Source organism: Salarias fasciatus, chromosome 22, assembly GCF_902148845.1.
Source record: "Salarias fasciatus chromosome 22, fSalaFa1.1, whole genome shotgun sequence".
Classification (NCBI taxonomy): Eukaryota; Metazoa; Chordata; class Actinopteri; order Blenniiformes; family Blenniidae; genus Salarias; species Salarias fasciatus.
In genome coordinates, this window is record NC_043765.1 from 19,694,102 (window position 1) to 19,709,291 (window position 15,190).

General features: G+C 43.0%; 1 protein-coding gene across 1 annotated transcript; it reads left to right on the plus strand.

The window, feature by feature from the left end:
• Positions 1–2,129: 2,129 nt before the first annotated feature.
• Positions 2,130–14,780, plus strand: galnt12 (UDP-N-acetyl-alpha-D-galactosamine:polypeptide N-acetylgalactosaminyltransferase 12). The gene is made up of 11 exons (XM_030120555.1): positions 2,130–2,195; positions 2,324–3,001; positions 3,992–4,161; positions 5,094–5,283; positions 5,573–5,758; positions 5,852–5,969; positions 6,207–6,383; positions 8,610–8,741; positions 8,848–8,961; positions 10,446–10,601; positions 10,792–14,780. Exons 2-11 carry the CDS (start codon positions 2,643–2,645, stop codon positions 10,927–10,929), a joined length of 1,740 nt encoding a protein of 579 aa, XP_029976415.1. The 5' UTR covers positions 2,130–2,195; positions 2,324–2,642; the 3' UTR covers positions 10,930–14,780.
• Positions 14,781–15,190: the final 410 nt, after the last annotated feature.

The window sequence follows — 15,190 nt, forward strand, 5'->3', positions numbered from 1 at the left end:
ACGAATAAAGCATATAACCATACGGATAGAACACAGAATACGATTTTTTTTGGTTCTGTTTAGAAAAAATGGAGGAAAAAACTGTGAAGTGGTAGCAAGACATGCATGTACTGACTGAGTTTGTTTAACCTTGTGTGCATTTGCAGACTTGAATATTCTATTCTTCTGCCTCAGGTTCAAATGCCAACCTATTTTAATTTAATAAAAGAAAAGTTGAATATTTTATTGTTAGTTTGGCTCAATGGCACAGAGATGTTGGGTCCAATAAACATTCCAGGTGAGAACTACTGGTCTTGAGGGTGGTGCAGCAAACAGTAATCTTGTAATTGGAAAATGAGGTTCAGATCCCAATGGCCCCAAATCATCATCATCATCATCATCATCATCATCATCATCATCATCATCAGCAGCAGCAGCAGCATCATCATCATCATCATCATCATCTTTATTGTTCATGTAGTTTAGTTAAAGCTTCAGTATTAAACAATATATTACATGTAAATTACAGACTACTTTGTGACATCTTGAATGACTTTGGATAAAAAAAAATAAATGTGTTTATACTCAGCTTATTAGAAGTCAAGAAAAGCATACAATGTGCCACCTGTGAGAAAACAGAAACTCCCACAGGGAAAACATGGAGGTTCTTCACAGAAATGCTTTTAAACCCAAACTGAAACCAGGGATAGTCTTATTGTTTGAAGAAAGTGCTGACCACTAAGCCATTATGCAGCTCTGTTGATCTTTAGATGTCATAAAAATTGTGATGTTTGCAGTGAGATAAAGACCTTTAATAGTAGCCAAAGCTAATAGTTAACAGAGCTGTTAAATGACAAATCCTCCTGTCGTGCTGTTCCCAGTGTTTAAGATAAATTATAAGACGCGAATCACTCTCTAAGGTAAATATCATGTTGAAAGGATAAGTAGTTATTCCTGTACCACTTAACGTTTGATTTTTAATATATTCAGACATGGTTGAGGAGGAAATAAACACATTGGAGCTTCAAAAGATTTATAATATGTGGTCAATGTTGTTATACATATGAAAGATCACAATGTGCACGTTTCACATGAAGAGGCTTCCACTGTATTTGTATTTGAGTAAGGCTTATTCAACATACAAAGGGCTTCTTTCATTGCTTAAGTGGGTATACATACATGATACGTAGATCTTTAACTATTACAAATGCAGTCAGACTGGTAATGTTCTTCCCTTTTCAAAGAGTGGGTGGTTATACTGTTGTTAGAAATACGATAGCCCAAAGACAAAGGTTGGCTCTGCAATATTCCTTTGGATATGCATGAAAATGCTATTCATCATCGCTCCTCATGCATTCTCATTAATTCTGTGTACCTGGAAAACATGATGTGCACAGTCGGGCGAGGTATATTACGACACCTGACTTCCCATGTCTCTTTGTAGTTTCCAGATCAAAACAGTCTGCCGCTCAAATTACCTTTTTATTATGTTCACTTTAATTATTTACCACTTTAATTTGCTTGAACATAATTTTTGTGTCACATTTCAGTTTTGGTGTCAAGAGTTTTCATATCACTTTCATGGAAGAGACAAAGGGCCTCTTGTGAAATAAGACCACTGAGTTTAGTTTGGGATCCTTATTTCAGGGTCACCTTGGCTATGTTTGTTGCAATTGGTCAAGTGTTGGTGGACTTTTCAAAAAATGATAAATTAAAAAAGTTAAATGAGTCAGGAAGTTCTCGATGAAGAGATCTGTGACATGTGAAAAATACACTGAAGGTGAAGTTTAACTGTTGCCTTGAGTTAAAATACTCCAAACCTCTTCAGAAAGATTTCACTACCGTTTATAAAACTTTAGTTTACAAGTTACACATCCCGTTTCCCAACTACATCCGGCTATCCCTCCAAAACAAAAGCAACAGTTTGCGTTACCTTGGTCGTCAGTGGGCGCTCATGTGGTGCCATTTCTGTGTGTTTTTGTTTTTGTTTCTTCAACAGACGAATCAAAAAGGTGAACTGATATCTTTATATTAACATAAGTGTGGATTTGTGTAGGATAAGGATTGCACTCTCAAGCATCACGACGAACGTTTTATTTCGATGTTCTTAAACCGGAAGTGAACTGACCAGATTTAATTTTACTTGCTGACTTCAACTTCATTTTCCAGTAAACCAGCAGGGAAACTTTTCATCCTGTTTGTCGACATTTTCCTGGGTAAGTCTGCATAGCTGAGTAACAGTCGCAGCCAGGCGAACGAGGTGGCAAGTGCGCACTTACGTCAAAGTATCTCGCTAAAAGGGAAATAGTTCAGCCTTGACCTAGTTTTCTTCTGTCTTCTGCAGGTTGGGAAGCGAACTAATCCAAGGAGATAACGGGTTAGCCTTAATCCGGCAGTGTTACTTATCTCTCTTAAAGAGTTGAAGAGGTGTTTGCACTCGCTGGAGATACATACTTTGATGTTCAGGTTAAGTCACTTTCTTTGAAAGCGAAAAAAAAACCTGTTGGGCTACGTATTTTTTTAATAAGTGCTACTCGCGATGTAATTACTATAGACGGACCAGTCTAACCTGATGATGCAGGTGAGGTTTCATTTCCTGCAAAGTTGCAGTAGAACTCATCAGCAGCCTCTGAGAGCCACATGAACTCCCTCAGACCGACACGATGGCAGCATGCGGAAGAAGAAGCAGACCCAAGTTGCTCTTTTTCCTCTTCGGTGCCACATTGTTGGGGTATCTTATATTTTTCCGACACAACTCGGGGGACGTGAACGCGACACGCCGACGGGATGCCCCGGTGGAGCCCGAGCTGGAGGTGGCCGATGAGGACCTGAAGAAACCCGTGTATGAGAAGCCCCCCCCGGATCTAAATGCCCCCGGGGAGATGGGCAGAGCCGTGAAGCTCAGTCTGAACGAGGAGGAGAGAAGGAAAGAGCAGGAAAGCATCGACCGGCACCAGATTAACGTGTATGTCAGTGATAAAGTGTCCCTGCACCGCAGGCTGCCGGAGAGGTGGAACCAGCTGTGAGTAACTCACACCTCCAACATTAAACTCTTATTAGCCGGGAAAATAAAGTGTCACTAAACAGTGAAAGTCACAGTTCATGCATGGTACCTACTTATTTAAGTAACTTATGGTTTCTGAACTGTTGGTTCACTTTTCTGTTGGGTTTAAAAGGCGTAACTTAAAGGTGATAAATATAAAGCTCATGGACCAAAACCAGGACGCAAGAGGCTCCAATTCGGCCCTCCAAACAAATTGTAAACGTTTCAAAGAAACCATTGATTATGTTTTTGAAGACATTTCTTAAGACTGGTGGACATGATCTGAGATATTGGAGATGCTGTTATTAAAGCCATCCATCCATCCATCCATCCATCCATCCATCCATCCATCCATTCATCCATCCTACTGCTTAATCCTGCTCAGGGTCCTGGTGTACTGGAGCCATTCCAGTTTAACTATGGGCGAAGGCGGGATACACCCATGACAGTTTGCCATGACAAGGCAAACACACAGACACACACAGTTAGAGGCATGTTTTTTATCACATGACAGTTCGGTATTTTTGTGAGTTTTTACTTCCTTCCACTGTTCAGAAAATGTATTTGATGACTCCAAATTGCCCGTGTGTGTGTGTGTGTATCCTGCCTTTTTATGTAGTCACTTTTTAAGGTTTCCAGAGAGTCAAAATTCATTTTTTTCTCATTAATTTTGCAATAAAAGCTGAGTTACATGAGCAAAAGTGTCTAAAATTACAACTGAAATGAATTGTAGTTGAGGTTAATATGAAGCAAAAGTAAAAATGTTTAAGATCTTATGCATTAAAGAAAATCTATAGGTTGACAAGCATTTTAACACCAGATGAAATCTGTTTTACATATTAGCATTTCTGGTTCTTGTATGAATGCTTGGGTAAATCATGAGGAAAGCTTTCAGTATGCAGCTGACCAAGTCACCCCGTCTTATCTCTTTTTTTTTTTATACCAATTTTTTTCCTTCTTTTGCCACAGTTGCAGAGATCTTCAGTACGATTACAGGTCCTTGCCGACAACCTCTGTTGTGATCGCCTTCTACAACGAGGCATGGTCCACCCTGCTGCGGACTGTGCACAGTGTGCTGGAGACCTCCCCCGACATCCTGCTCAAAGAGGTGGTGCTGGTGGATGACTACAGTGACAAAGGTTAAGACACACACACGCACCTTGAATGAATGACTGATTAGTTGATTGTGATACAAACAAAATGTTACCGTGGGTATGTGCAGAGAAGGTCTCAGGCAGGTGCCAGATGGAAGTGAAGGAGACACTGACATGGTGGAGGAGGTCAGACAGATATAAAGACAGTGACAGTTTGTACAGAAGGATCCTGATTAAACATTGAAGGGAGTTGGCCTAGAATTCCTTGAATCATGGTCATAACTGAAGTAATGTGTGCCTCACCCTCTGCCTGGACACAGGCTGGCACGACACACTAAGAAAAACATGATCTCACCACAAGTGTTTTCGTTTAATCCTTTTAGCATGGTATGCGTGGTAATGTAGTAGTTCACACTCTCACCTGAATCGTGTTCAGGTTCAGCTTGACGAAGGTTTTGCAGAGTCTACAGACATGCATTTCAGGCTAATCTCTGATGAAAATTTCCCTTGAAATTCTGTGTCTGTGTTTGCTTTGACGGACTGGTGACTTGTCCAGGGTGTAACCTGCCCTCACCCATATCCAGCTTGGCTAGCCTCCAGCACATTCAGACACTAAGATAGATAACAAGTTAATGGATAGATGGAAATTAATATGTCAGTGGAAAAAAAGCACACATTGCAGTGATTATTCACGTTAGAAAATCTTCTTTGATGCAAAATCAAAATGAATGTGCCTAATCCAAATCACGCACGACCACATTCATACATTGTTATTCAGCTATCATCGTGCAGATTACCAGCTGGAAGTAGTATTTGTTTGCCCTGCTTTGCCTCTTGTCCTTGTTCCATTTTTCCGTTTCGTGATAGGAGCCATAACTCTTCTTAATACAATTGTATCATTCATGCAAATATAGAAATGGACTCATTCCTCAAAGGTTTAATTTGATTTATGTGCTCATCTTTTTCTGTTAATGAAGATCATCTGAAAAAGCCATTAGAAAAGTACATCTCCGGTTTGAGGAAGGTGCGGCTGATCCGTGCCACCAAGAGGGAAGGCCTTGTGCGCGCCCGTTTGCTGGGGGCCTCCATCACCACAGGTGATGTGCTGACCTTCCTGGATTGCCACTGCGAGTGTCACGAGGGCTGGTTAGAGCCTCTGCTACACAGGTGAGAGAACTCTTCCCTTTTGGAGCATTTTGGCCTTTAGAAAACCTTTTTTTTTTTTTTTAATTTTATTTCAGTCCAACTGTCACTTGGTGAAGCACAGCCTCTCTTCAGCCACCCGCAGAAGCACTGTTGTGCAGCTGACTCAGACCCTGCAGCTCAGTACTCTCCCTTTTGAGCCGAGGCGACACAAGAACATTTTGCACAGACATTCGAGATGAACAAATTGCTTGCTTTGTGTTGGAGCCTTTCTCCCTCCCGTCAACAGCTTTTCTTTTTCTCTCTGCGCCAGAATTAAAGAGCAGCCTTCGGCTGTGGTGTGCCCCGTCATCGATGTGATCGACTGGAACACCTTCCAGTATTTGGGCAACTCGGGGGAACCTCAGATCGGAGGTTTTGATTGGCGGCTGGTCTTCACCTGGCATAGCGTCCCGCAGTCTGAGCAGAAGCGCCGACGCTCACCCACTGATGTCATCAGGTGTGTGTGAAGGCCAAAAAAATACTGATTTATTATTCATTTATTATTCACCGATTGTTTTTTTTTTTTTTTTTTTTTTTTTTTGTGACAAAGGTCTCCCACGATGGCAGGCGGTTTGTTTTCTGTAAGCAAGAAGTACTTCCATTACCTGGGGACGTATGACACAGGGATGGAGGTGTGGGGGGGCGAGAACCTGGAATTCTCCTTCAGGGTGAGAAACTATATGCTTGTATTAATGCAGATAGACATAATATCAACCCTGTGCCGCTGTCAGAATGGAACATGAGCTTGAAACCTTAGTATATAATGCACAGCACTGATTTGGTTTACATTTACCAAAGTCTGTGTAACTCCTCATTGTTCTGCAGAAACGTGTTGTGCCTTCTGATTTTAACAGCCGAGGGTGTAACCAAACCCTTGTGTTGGTCTCGTTTTGGATATATTTTAGATTTGGCAGTGCGGAGGCAGCCTGGAGATCCATCCCTGCTCCCACGTAGGTCATGTGTTCCCTAAAAAAGCCCCTTACTCACGGAGCAAAGCGCTGGCGAACAGCGTGCGAGCCGCTGAGGTCTGGATGGATGAATACAAGGAGATCTACTACCATCGAAACCCCCACGCACGACTGGTGAGTCGGCACAGATGGTCCCAGTTTGTGCGTGTGTGTGTGTCTGTGTGCTAGTGTGTCTTAGTTTTAACAAATGGAACCAACTCTATTCTCTCTGCAGGCAATCTGTCACATTTATTGACTGATTTGCTTGAAGTCGGGGAGTGAGCACATTCTGTGCAGCTGCAGTCGTCACAAAATTGTCTGATTGATCCCTTGATTTTGCCGGTGAACATACTCTCAGTCCCACCAACTCGACACACACACACACACACACACACACTCCACTCTCCCACTGTGGTGTAAAAGCTCTCCTGATTAAGTGACACTGGGGATACATGAGCAGCAGACACCCAAGGTGACAGGGGTGTGAGGGCACTCCGGTGTGTGATTACCACCTTTCCGTGTCACTTGGTGCCAGCGGGTGTCACCCACCTGTCCTTGACAGGTTGCGAGGCAGCGTGCGCGCTAACCCAGGGGGGTGCCCTGCCTTTGTGCGGTCCCGTGTGTGACGGTGTAGTTAAGAGGAGAAGCTTTCTAAACAAAGATCAGGTGGCCCTCATCTCCCTGAGAGGAGGTCGGCCTTGCCAAAAGGTAATACGCTACAGCCTCCACACGCACCGCTGCGTCTCTTCTTTTTTTAACATAAAGGGAGAAACCATTCAGAGTATCTGGCTCGCCAAAATACTGCTTCACTTTCACTATTTAGTTTTCCAGCCTTGTTGGACTTTCTGTTTGCTGCCATTTGCACCAGATTTGAGGGCTTTCTGTCTACCAGATGCACTTTCTTTGTTAAATCGCATGAATCACTTTAAATTGGAACAGCACCATTTTCCTGTACTATATTCAGTTGACTTTCTCACGAGATAAAGCCAGGAATTGCATTTGTGTAAGTAATTTACCTATTTGCTGTGACTAAGCTGCACCTTCACATTTCATCTTGACTCATTTCCAAATACACTTAATATTTAATGCCTCCTTTTCTGGTCAGCCTACGACAGTGTACGCTTCACCCCCAGAGACAATAACAGCATACCCGGGGTTCACAGGATGACAGGTCACCAAAACTGTCAAGCTGATGGGTTACCTGTCAGTCCGTGTGACTTATGTTTACAGTTTGTGGTTAATTAGTAATACGGCGGGATGAAATTTTAATAAACTCAGAGGCAGCACTGTCAATTTCCGGGGTTATAGAGACAATAGATGGAATCAGTGAATCTCTAAAAATTTGCAAGCTTGATTGTAATATTTCCCTAAAAGGTAGGTGACCATAAATGATTTATTTCTGTAGCGCTTCCACGTTCTCTGTTTCCTTCCATGGCAAACTTTTTCTATTTCTTTTCCATTCTTTAATGACACTAGATTCACCGTTCCATCCTCTTATAGCGGTGTGAATTATTTCCTGCAAGCGATGGTGGCGAATGTAAATGACATTCAGGATAACATTATTTTTGCACTTTTGAAACGCGTCACAGCCGCTGCCACCTCTGATTCACTGGCGAGCGACATCCTGCAGTTAAGCTTACCGCCGTATCCAAATCTTTGAAACCCTGATCAACTGAAGCAAAAAAATCAGATAGCCTGTTGCAACGTTTGCTCATGGACAAAGGACCGCCTCTTCGGGGAATCAACTTCGTCACTAAATAAAGTGCTGAAAAGCCAATTAGAGCTGTGTGCAGGCGAAACCACCAGCATCCATCATCCCGCAGTGCGGCTGAGCCGTCCTTCCAGCAGGGAAGGTGTGGTGAGCATATGCTCGCTCTCAAATCAACGCAGGGACAGTCGCCCTCAAGGCAACCGGCAAGTCTCGATCGGAGTGTGATGTGCGCCGCACTGCGTATTTGCATAGAAATGGACCGTAAAACACCTCAGTTATATCATGTTGGTTTTGTTAGACTAGCACATAACGGTTTCTTTTTACTGTTCAAGGCACTCTTTGTGTGCGGTTGTAGAACTCGTCTATTAAATAGATGAAGGCGATGTGAGAACCGTAGACAGTTCCATTTCAGCGCCGCTGTGACAGGAACGCGTCTCGTGACAGCAAACAACGGCTGTGACAACGTGAGAGCGCTCATATATTTTCACTTCAAAATAACATGGCAGTGACTGACACAACACGCCATACAGTGTATGGATTTCAACCACGCTTTGATTTCGTGTTGCTTTGAGTCTCGTGGCGTGAAGGCAGAAAAAGGGGAAGTGAAAAACAAGAAGTGCAAACTTCGTCTTTGGTCTCCGTCTTTCCAGGAGGCGTTTGGAGATGTGACGGAGCGGATGGAACTGAGAAAGAAACTGGGTTGCAAGAACTTCCGCTGGTATCTGGATAATATTTACCCCGAAATTTCCATCCCAAGCGATCGACCGGGCATGTTCGGAATGGTGAGAGTTGCGAATATTAATCAAGCAAAAGTAATTAGATTTATCAAAATATGAATATGTCTCCTTAATATCGGAAAATATTCGATTTTTTTTTTTTTATTTCCAGCTGAAGAATCGAGGCAAGATGAACTACTGTTTTGACTACAACCCTCGAGATGAGCACAATTTGGCGGGAGAAAGAGTCATCCTCTACCCCTGTCACGGCATGGGCCAGAACCAGGTAGGACGTCAGTCAGTCACATCACGAGGAAACAGGCAGTTCAGAACAGTTGTAGGAGGCAGCGAGTAGGACATCTGGCAAAGACTTAAACCATGTCTTTGTTCACTTCAGAAATTATCGGTAGTTTATCATGGAACAAATTAAATGTGACCATGTTTGGGATGTTACTCAGAACTGAGATGAGTTTGACGCTCTTGATGTAAACAAATGTTACTCAGGTTAGGTATCAGGTTGTTGGTTTAAAAAGTCTTTCTCTCCACTCGAGGTTTTGGCTGCAGTTTGTTGACTTGTGTTTCACATTCTGTGCACATAACACTCTGGAAGCTCCTCCACCTGATATGGACACACTCCATCATCCTGCTCCCCTTTGTTTAAATAATACAAACCAACACCATCCATCAATCTCATATACCTGCTGTATTCAGACCGGGGTCAGAGGGGGCTGGAGTCGGTCCCGGCCCACACAGCGCACAGCACAGGTTTCCACTCTGTCACAGGGCGAGCACAGAAACAACGAAATCACATGACCAGTTTACAGTTGGCCATCAACCTAATCTGACAAGCATGTCTTTGAATATTTCAATATTTATTATCGGTAACTTACACAAGCACCTGGATGACTTGTCCGTTTCACACAGGAAGCCACTGTGCCTTCTCTCGCGTGTGCTTTATTTTTCAGAAAAAAATTTGAGGTGGCTCCTGAAATATTAAACTGTCCTGTTAGCTCGCCATCTATTTATTCCCTCCCTGTCAGATCTACTTTCCATCGGAATTTCCTTAAAAAAAAAAATCCTCTCTTTTGCTTCATCACGACTTGTTTCCTCTTCCCCAAAACAACATGGCTAGATATAGCCTCTCACATTTCCTCCGAGTAAGGATATAATCATTTTTTTTTTCCCCCTTATAGACTGCAAGTGCTTGTTGCGGTACTAACCTGAAAATAATGGACCTGTTTGCTCATCCCAGGTGGTAAAATGATATGCCGGCCTTGTTGATACAAAGGGAGGGCAGCATTTCCCAGTGCCTGTTCTCTGTGGCTGTGTGTAATCCAGGAAGCACTGTGAAGTTTAACATTGTTATTCCACAACCTGTCTGTGTGTGGACACACACTGGGGTCGTCTTTGTCGAAAATGGGCTCTGCAGTGTCTGTGCCGACTGCCTTATGAGAGCGCTCTGCATGCAGCAGAATCACATTGCACACTTCCATTCATAGTCTGCACACACACACACACACACACACACACACACACACACAAGGTGGCAGCGCTCATTTGTGTGTCAACAAACACCTACAAGCACATGTACAAGCCACCTGTCTGAGCACGATGTCTGTGTGCTTTGTTTTTTTTTTTGTTTTTTTTTTTACTGCGTTGTATTTTTCTGAATCACATACCTGCAAGTACAGAGTTAACTTTTTCAATTAACTGAAAAAAAAAAAAAAAAAAACTCAATAGAAACTCCTCCACTTTTATAACTCTCCACAGTTTTTCGAGTACTCTGTGGACGGTGAGATCTGCTACAACACAAGAGAGCCTGCTGGATGTGTCGCGGGTGACAACATCAGCACCTACCTGACTGTCCAGCTCTGCAAGAAACGGGGACAGTCCGTACCTGCGGACCAGAAATTTGTCCTCCGAGAGGTAAGGTGTAAAGTTTATCACAAAATGTGTTGTTCTTATTTTTTTTACCCTGTGATTCAATTTTAAAACCATTTGAAAACTAGAAGAAGAATGAGATATTTGTCTTTTTTATGGGATTTATGTTCTAGATTGATACACTTTAAGTGTAATTTCTAAGTTTTGCATTTCTGAAATGAATCGTTGTTTCCAGGACGGGAGTTTCTACCACGTCCAGAGTCAGAAGTGTGTGGAGGCAGAAGACCAGACCGACAACGGCACCCCAGCCCCCTGCCTCCGACCCTGCTCCAACAGTCTGCGTCAAAAGTGGTTTTTTGAAGAGAGAACATAACGGTACAAACCCGTTTTTTCACCCAAGTGCCTTCAGTGCTATGGACGGATGTTCGTGGGAAATCAATTTTCAGATGTTTACCTGCCCTGAAAGTGGATCCACGGAGGACGTTTGTGTGTGTGTGTGTGTGATTCCTTCCTGCATCGACTTGTGCACGTCCTTGCTAGCTGGTTATGATGGACCGATTGAGAACTGGAGCTGTGATACTTGTTAGGTGAAGGACTTTGTACAGAGAGAGTATATGTTGCTGGGAGACCGGGGCCGACGGCAATACACGTTTTTTTTTTGGTTTTTTTCTCTAGTCGAGGAGAATGTGATGAATTACAGCTTATCTGCACAACTATAACTACATGCTGGCGTTCCACTTCTTTGTTTTCCATTCACCCACTCCACCACCCATGCAGCCTTTCGAAACGGGGATCAGCGACTGCGAGGCCCAGAAACATTAGCCTCCATTCGAACGAAAGCAACTGCTTCATAAAGCTGTCAACAAACTCAGAGCCTCTCATGAGCTGGATTCCAGTGAGATTCCAGAACCGTGTCAGGAGGCGTCACTTGATGTTTTCATCTCCTCCTGCAGAGGGCGCCAACACTCCTCTAAATACATTTAGTTTACTCACTGAATGGTGTGTGTGTGTGTGTTAAAAAGAAGTGGGACAAATGTTCAGGTATTTCATTGAGAATCTTTTTAGGACATTGTGAGCCCGTGCTGATTATTGACATGACTGGTTTATTAAAAAAAAAAAAAAAAGCCATCGATTGCAGGCATTATGCTTGTACCTTGTACCTCTTTAATATATCCATATTACTACTGATGGAAAGACACACCCCAGTGACTGAGTTCTGAATGAACCGAGCAATGCAATGTTCTCCATGTGAAATGACCTGCTACTTGCAGCTGGCTCTTCTAGGCATTTCTAGATGTCTTTTTTTTTTTGCTTTATTTTCATCCTGTTCAAGTGATATGCAGTTTGAAAAGACTGAGTCATAGCCATATTTTATGAATGTATCTACTTTATGTGGTGTCAACTCTGTTTTTAATAATGTGTTTTATAGATGTGACCAATTTGTGTTACTTCAGAGCTCTCAGACATATTGCAACTCTAGTCACAACTTAGTGGGAATTTTTTGACATAAAGGGGACCTATTAGGCTTAATTGAGTTATTTTTTAGATAATGAAGGATTTGTTTTTATTACATCAATGTGGCATTTTACAATATCTCTCATCTTACTGTCTTTGTGAACCTGATCCTCTGTACTAAGTCTATACTACCAACAATCCTCTCCTTTAAATTATGCTGAAGCTGCAGAGTTGAGTCACCTAGTTCTTGTAGTTTGACACCAGCATCATTGTCTTGATCATATAGGAATATGCAGTAGAAGCAGAAGACTTAAAGAACCTGCAATATAGACAAGAAAGACAGCCGGAGACTCAAACCTCAGTCGATCTTTGACAGGATCATCAATCTGCAAAACAAAAAGTAATTTAAAATTTGCATTTTTTCAAAAATTGTTCTCTCAAAATGAGTCAAGGATATTTAATTTAATGGATATTTTAAAAAAAAGCATGTTTTTCACCTGTAAAGCAGAAAATAGTAACAAAGTACAACATGTAAACTTTATCGGGAGTAAAGATGCCACAATCTCTAGCTTAGTGGTTCCTCACTGTGATTGAAAAAGCCGTGAATTCCTTTATCTGGTGCGTCATGGTGTCAGTGGCCTTTCCCCAAGGACGTCTGGATCTGTTACATTGCTTGGATTTAGAAAAAAATTGCCCCCTCTTAAACACTTTCGAGTTTTAATTCATTTGCTTTAATTATTCCAATCACAGGCGCGGTAAACTGATGTGTAGCAATTTATGGAAAAGCTTAATGGATCCCCTTTCATTTTGCTGAAAGCTTCGACACTGAAATCTCAAGATTGGTTTCTTGTCCTTTGTATTATTTATCTACCTGGAACCTTCAGAAAGTGCCTGATATTTGTGAAAAACCATGTTTTCTGACGTGATTTCGGAATTGAGTGAAGCGCGCTGACTGTGTACTGCGGACAGCCACAGGTGGTGAGCTGCACCCTGGAGGGCTGCCCTGATTTCGCTTCTCTTTTGTCCCTCCATCAGAATCAGACGGCCGTAGATCCCGGCGAGCCGGAGGCGCGGTCGCTTGTGTGGCCGTCCCTCGGGCTCCGGGGAAAAAAAACACGGCGGAGGAGTTAACAGTTGTCGGTGTCTCCAGAGCGCCGGGACGCCAGATGGCTCCCTGATTGATTTTCTGGTGTTTTCCCATTCCTTCCATCACCTCCTCTTCCTTCCGGTGTCGAAGGTGTGGGGTGGAGGACTTATCCGTTGGGCTCTCTGCGGCCAAATATTCGTCAGACGAGCACTTTTGTCCGCACGTGGCCTGATGTTTGATTTATAACCGGAAGTCGCAGAGAGTACAGTTTTGGACGGCACAAGCTGATAATGGAGGAGAGTGAATGAAGCAATTTGCGACCTCTTCCTCACCATTAACCTTCACAGGCTGCGGACCCATCAGTCTCAAAGGAGTTCCGTTAGAAACTGATGTGAGGGAACGATTGCGCTGAAATAGATTTCCACTGTTGATTCAGAAGGTAAACTCACAGTACCGCGAATGGGAGCCAGAAAAATACAGCTTTTTTTTTTTTCCAGTCCTTGTGCTGGAAATGGAGCAGAATTAGAATCACTTGATTTGCCAAATGTAGTGAAAGTGACGGCGACATTGTTGGAACACGGTTACAACTGAGCTCCCATTGTACAAGACACATTTATTTGCCTCTTTGAGCATACAGCGACTTCTTATCCAGTGCAGAGCTTGGAAAATAGCGTGAGATATTGGGAGAGATGGAAGAAAGCATATTGAAATGCGGATTTAATTCCTGGCTTCATGCTTCCAGTCGTCCATAAAGGCTTTTTGTTTGGAACGTGAATAGGAAAACATTGTGGCGGGCAGCGCGAGGTATTAAGTGAAATGGACCAAATGCCCAGTGGGGAGATTGAGGGCTCCACAAAAGCAGTGAAGGGCCGTCTTTGTCACGACTTTGTAATGGGTGGATCAGAGCCGTCGATCTGAAGAGAGTCCCAGGGCGGCTCACACACTCTTTGTGTCTTGTCCTGCGAGTGAGGACTTCAGTGCGCGCCATCCATGACAGACCAGAATCACCAGGATCAGGTGAAATTGCCCTTTTAATGCAGCACTCATGCTTTATGTATCGAACACTTAAGAAGTGACAGCTTTTCCATTTCCATCACTTTATGTCTTTAGCCTGAGTGCTGCATAAATATTCTATCCCGTTATTAAAAAGGGTTATTTATTGTGTCCCATCCCCTCGCTATCTGTTATTCCAGCCACGTCCGGCATTGTAAAACATTTTTACTGTGGTGTTATTTTGTATGCTAATTTGATATTGTACACGCGTCGGCAGTAAAATTGATATTTCCCAGTCTAGCAACGGCGTCTCAGCGGCAGGTCATGCGGAGGGTTTTTTTTTATATAACCCGCCGTCGTAAAAGTACCTTCTTCCAGGGATCCGTTGGAGCACTTCAACTTGTAAAGTGGGCTGATTGTATTGTCGCCCAGCCTTAATGAACCATGCAGAGCTCTTTTTACAATGGCATGCACATATCTCCTGTTGGTAATGGGGGAAGCAGTTCAGCTCTTTAAATGGTAAACATGCACTAATAATGATGCTGGAATTCAGAACTGTGTGTCTGGTGTATTAACGCTGTCAGTCAGTAACTGCGGCGGCCTTATTGTTAATGGGAAAGAGAGGGATGTAATTACCAGTGTTTTTATATTTCTCAGTTCTAATAAACGAATCGCAATTCGTGCCTGTGTATTTTTTGTGCTTGTTCGTAATTATATACCTTATGTTCAAAGATGTTAAAATGCTTTCAAAAAAAAAAGATGCTGGCATTATTGTACACCTCGCTGTTACCGATTGTTTTTCAATTACGCTGTGACTCATCCACATCCACAGTTATTAAAACAGACTTTCAGGAATCAAGATGCTCAGACGATAATGAGAGGAGAAAAGGAGAGATATGGGGGGGGGAAATAAGTTTTCCAACCATATCTGATTGGGTTGATCACCAGCTGCTGAGCGAGATGGTGCCACGCTGCACTGGAACCGAGCCTCAGTGTTTCCTCTGCTGCCCCACAGTCTCTCCCAATTACTCACTGATGACGCTCTGCTGTTTGTTTCATTGGACACAGTGTGTGTGCTGCGTCTAAAGCATGAGGAGTG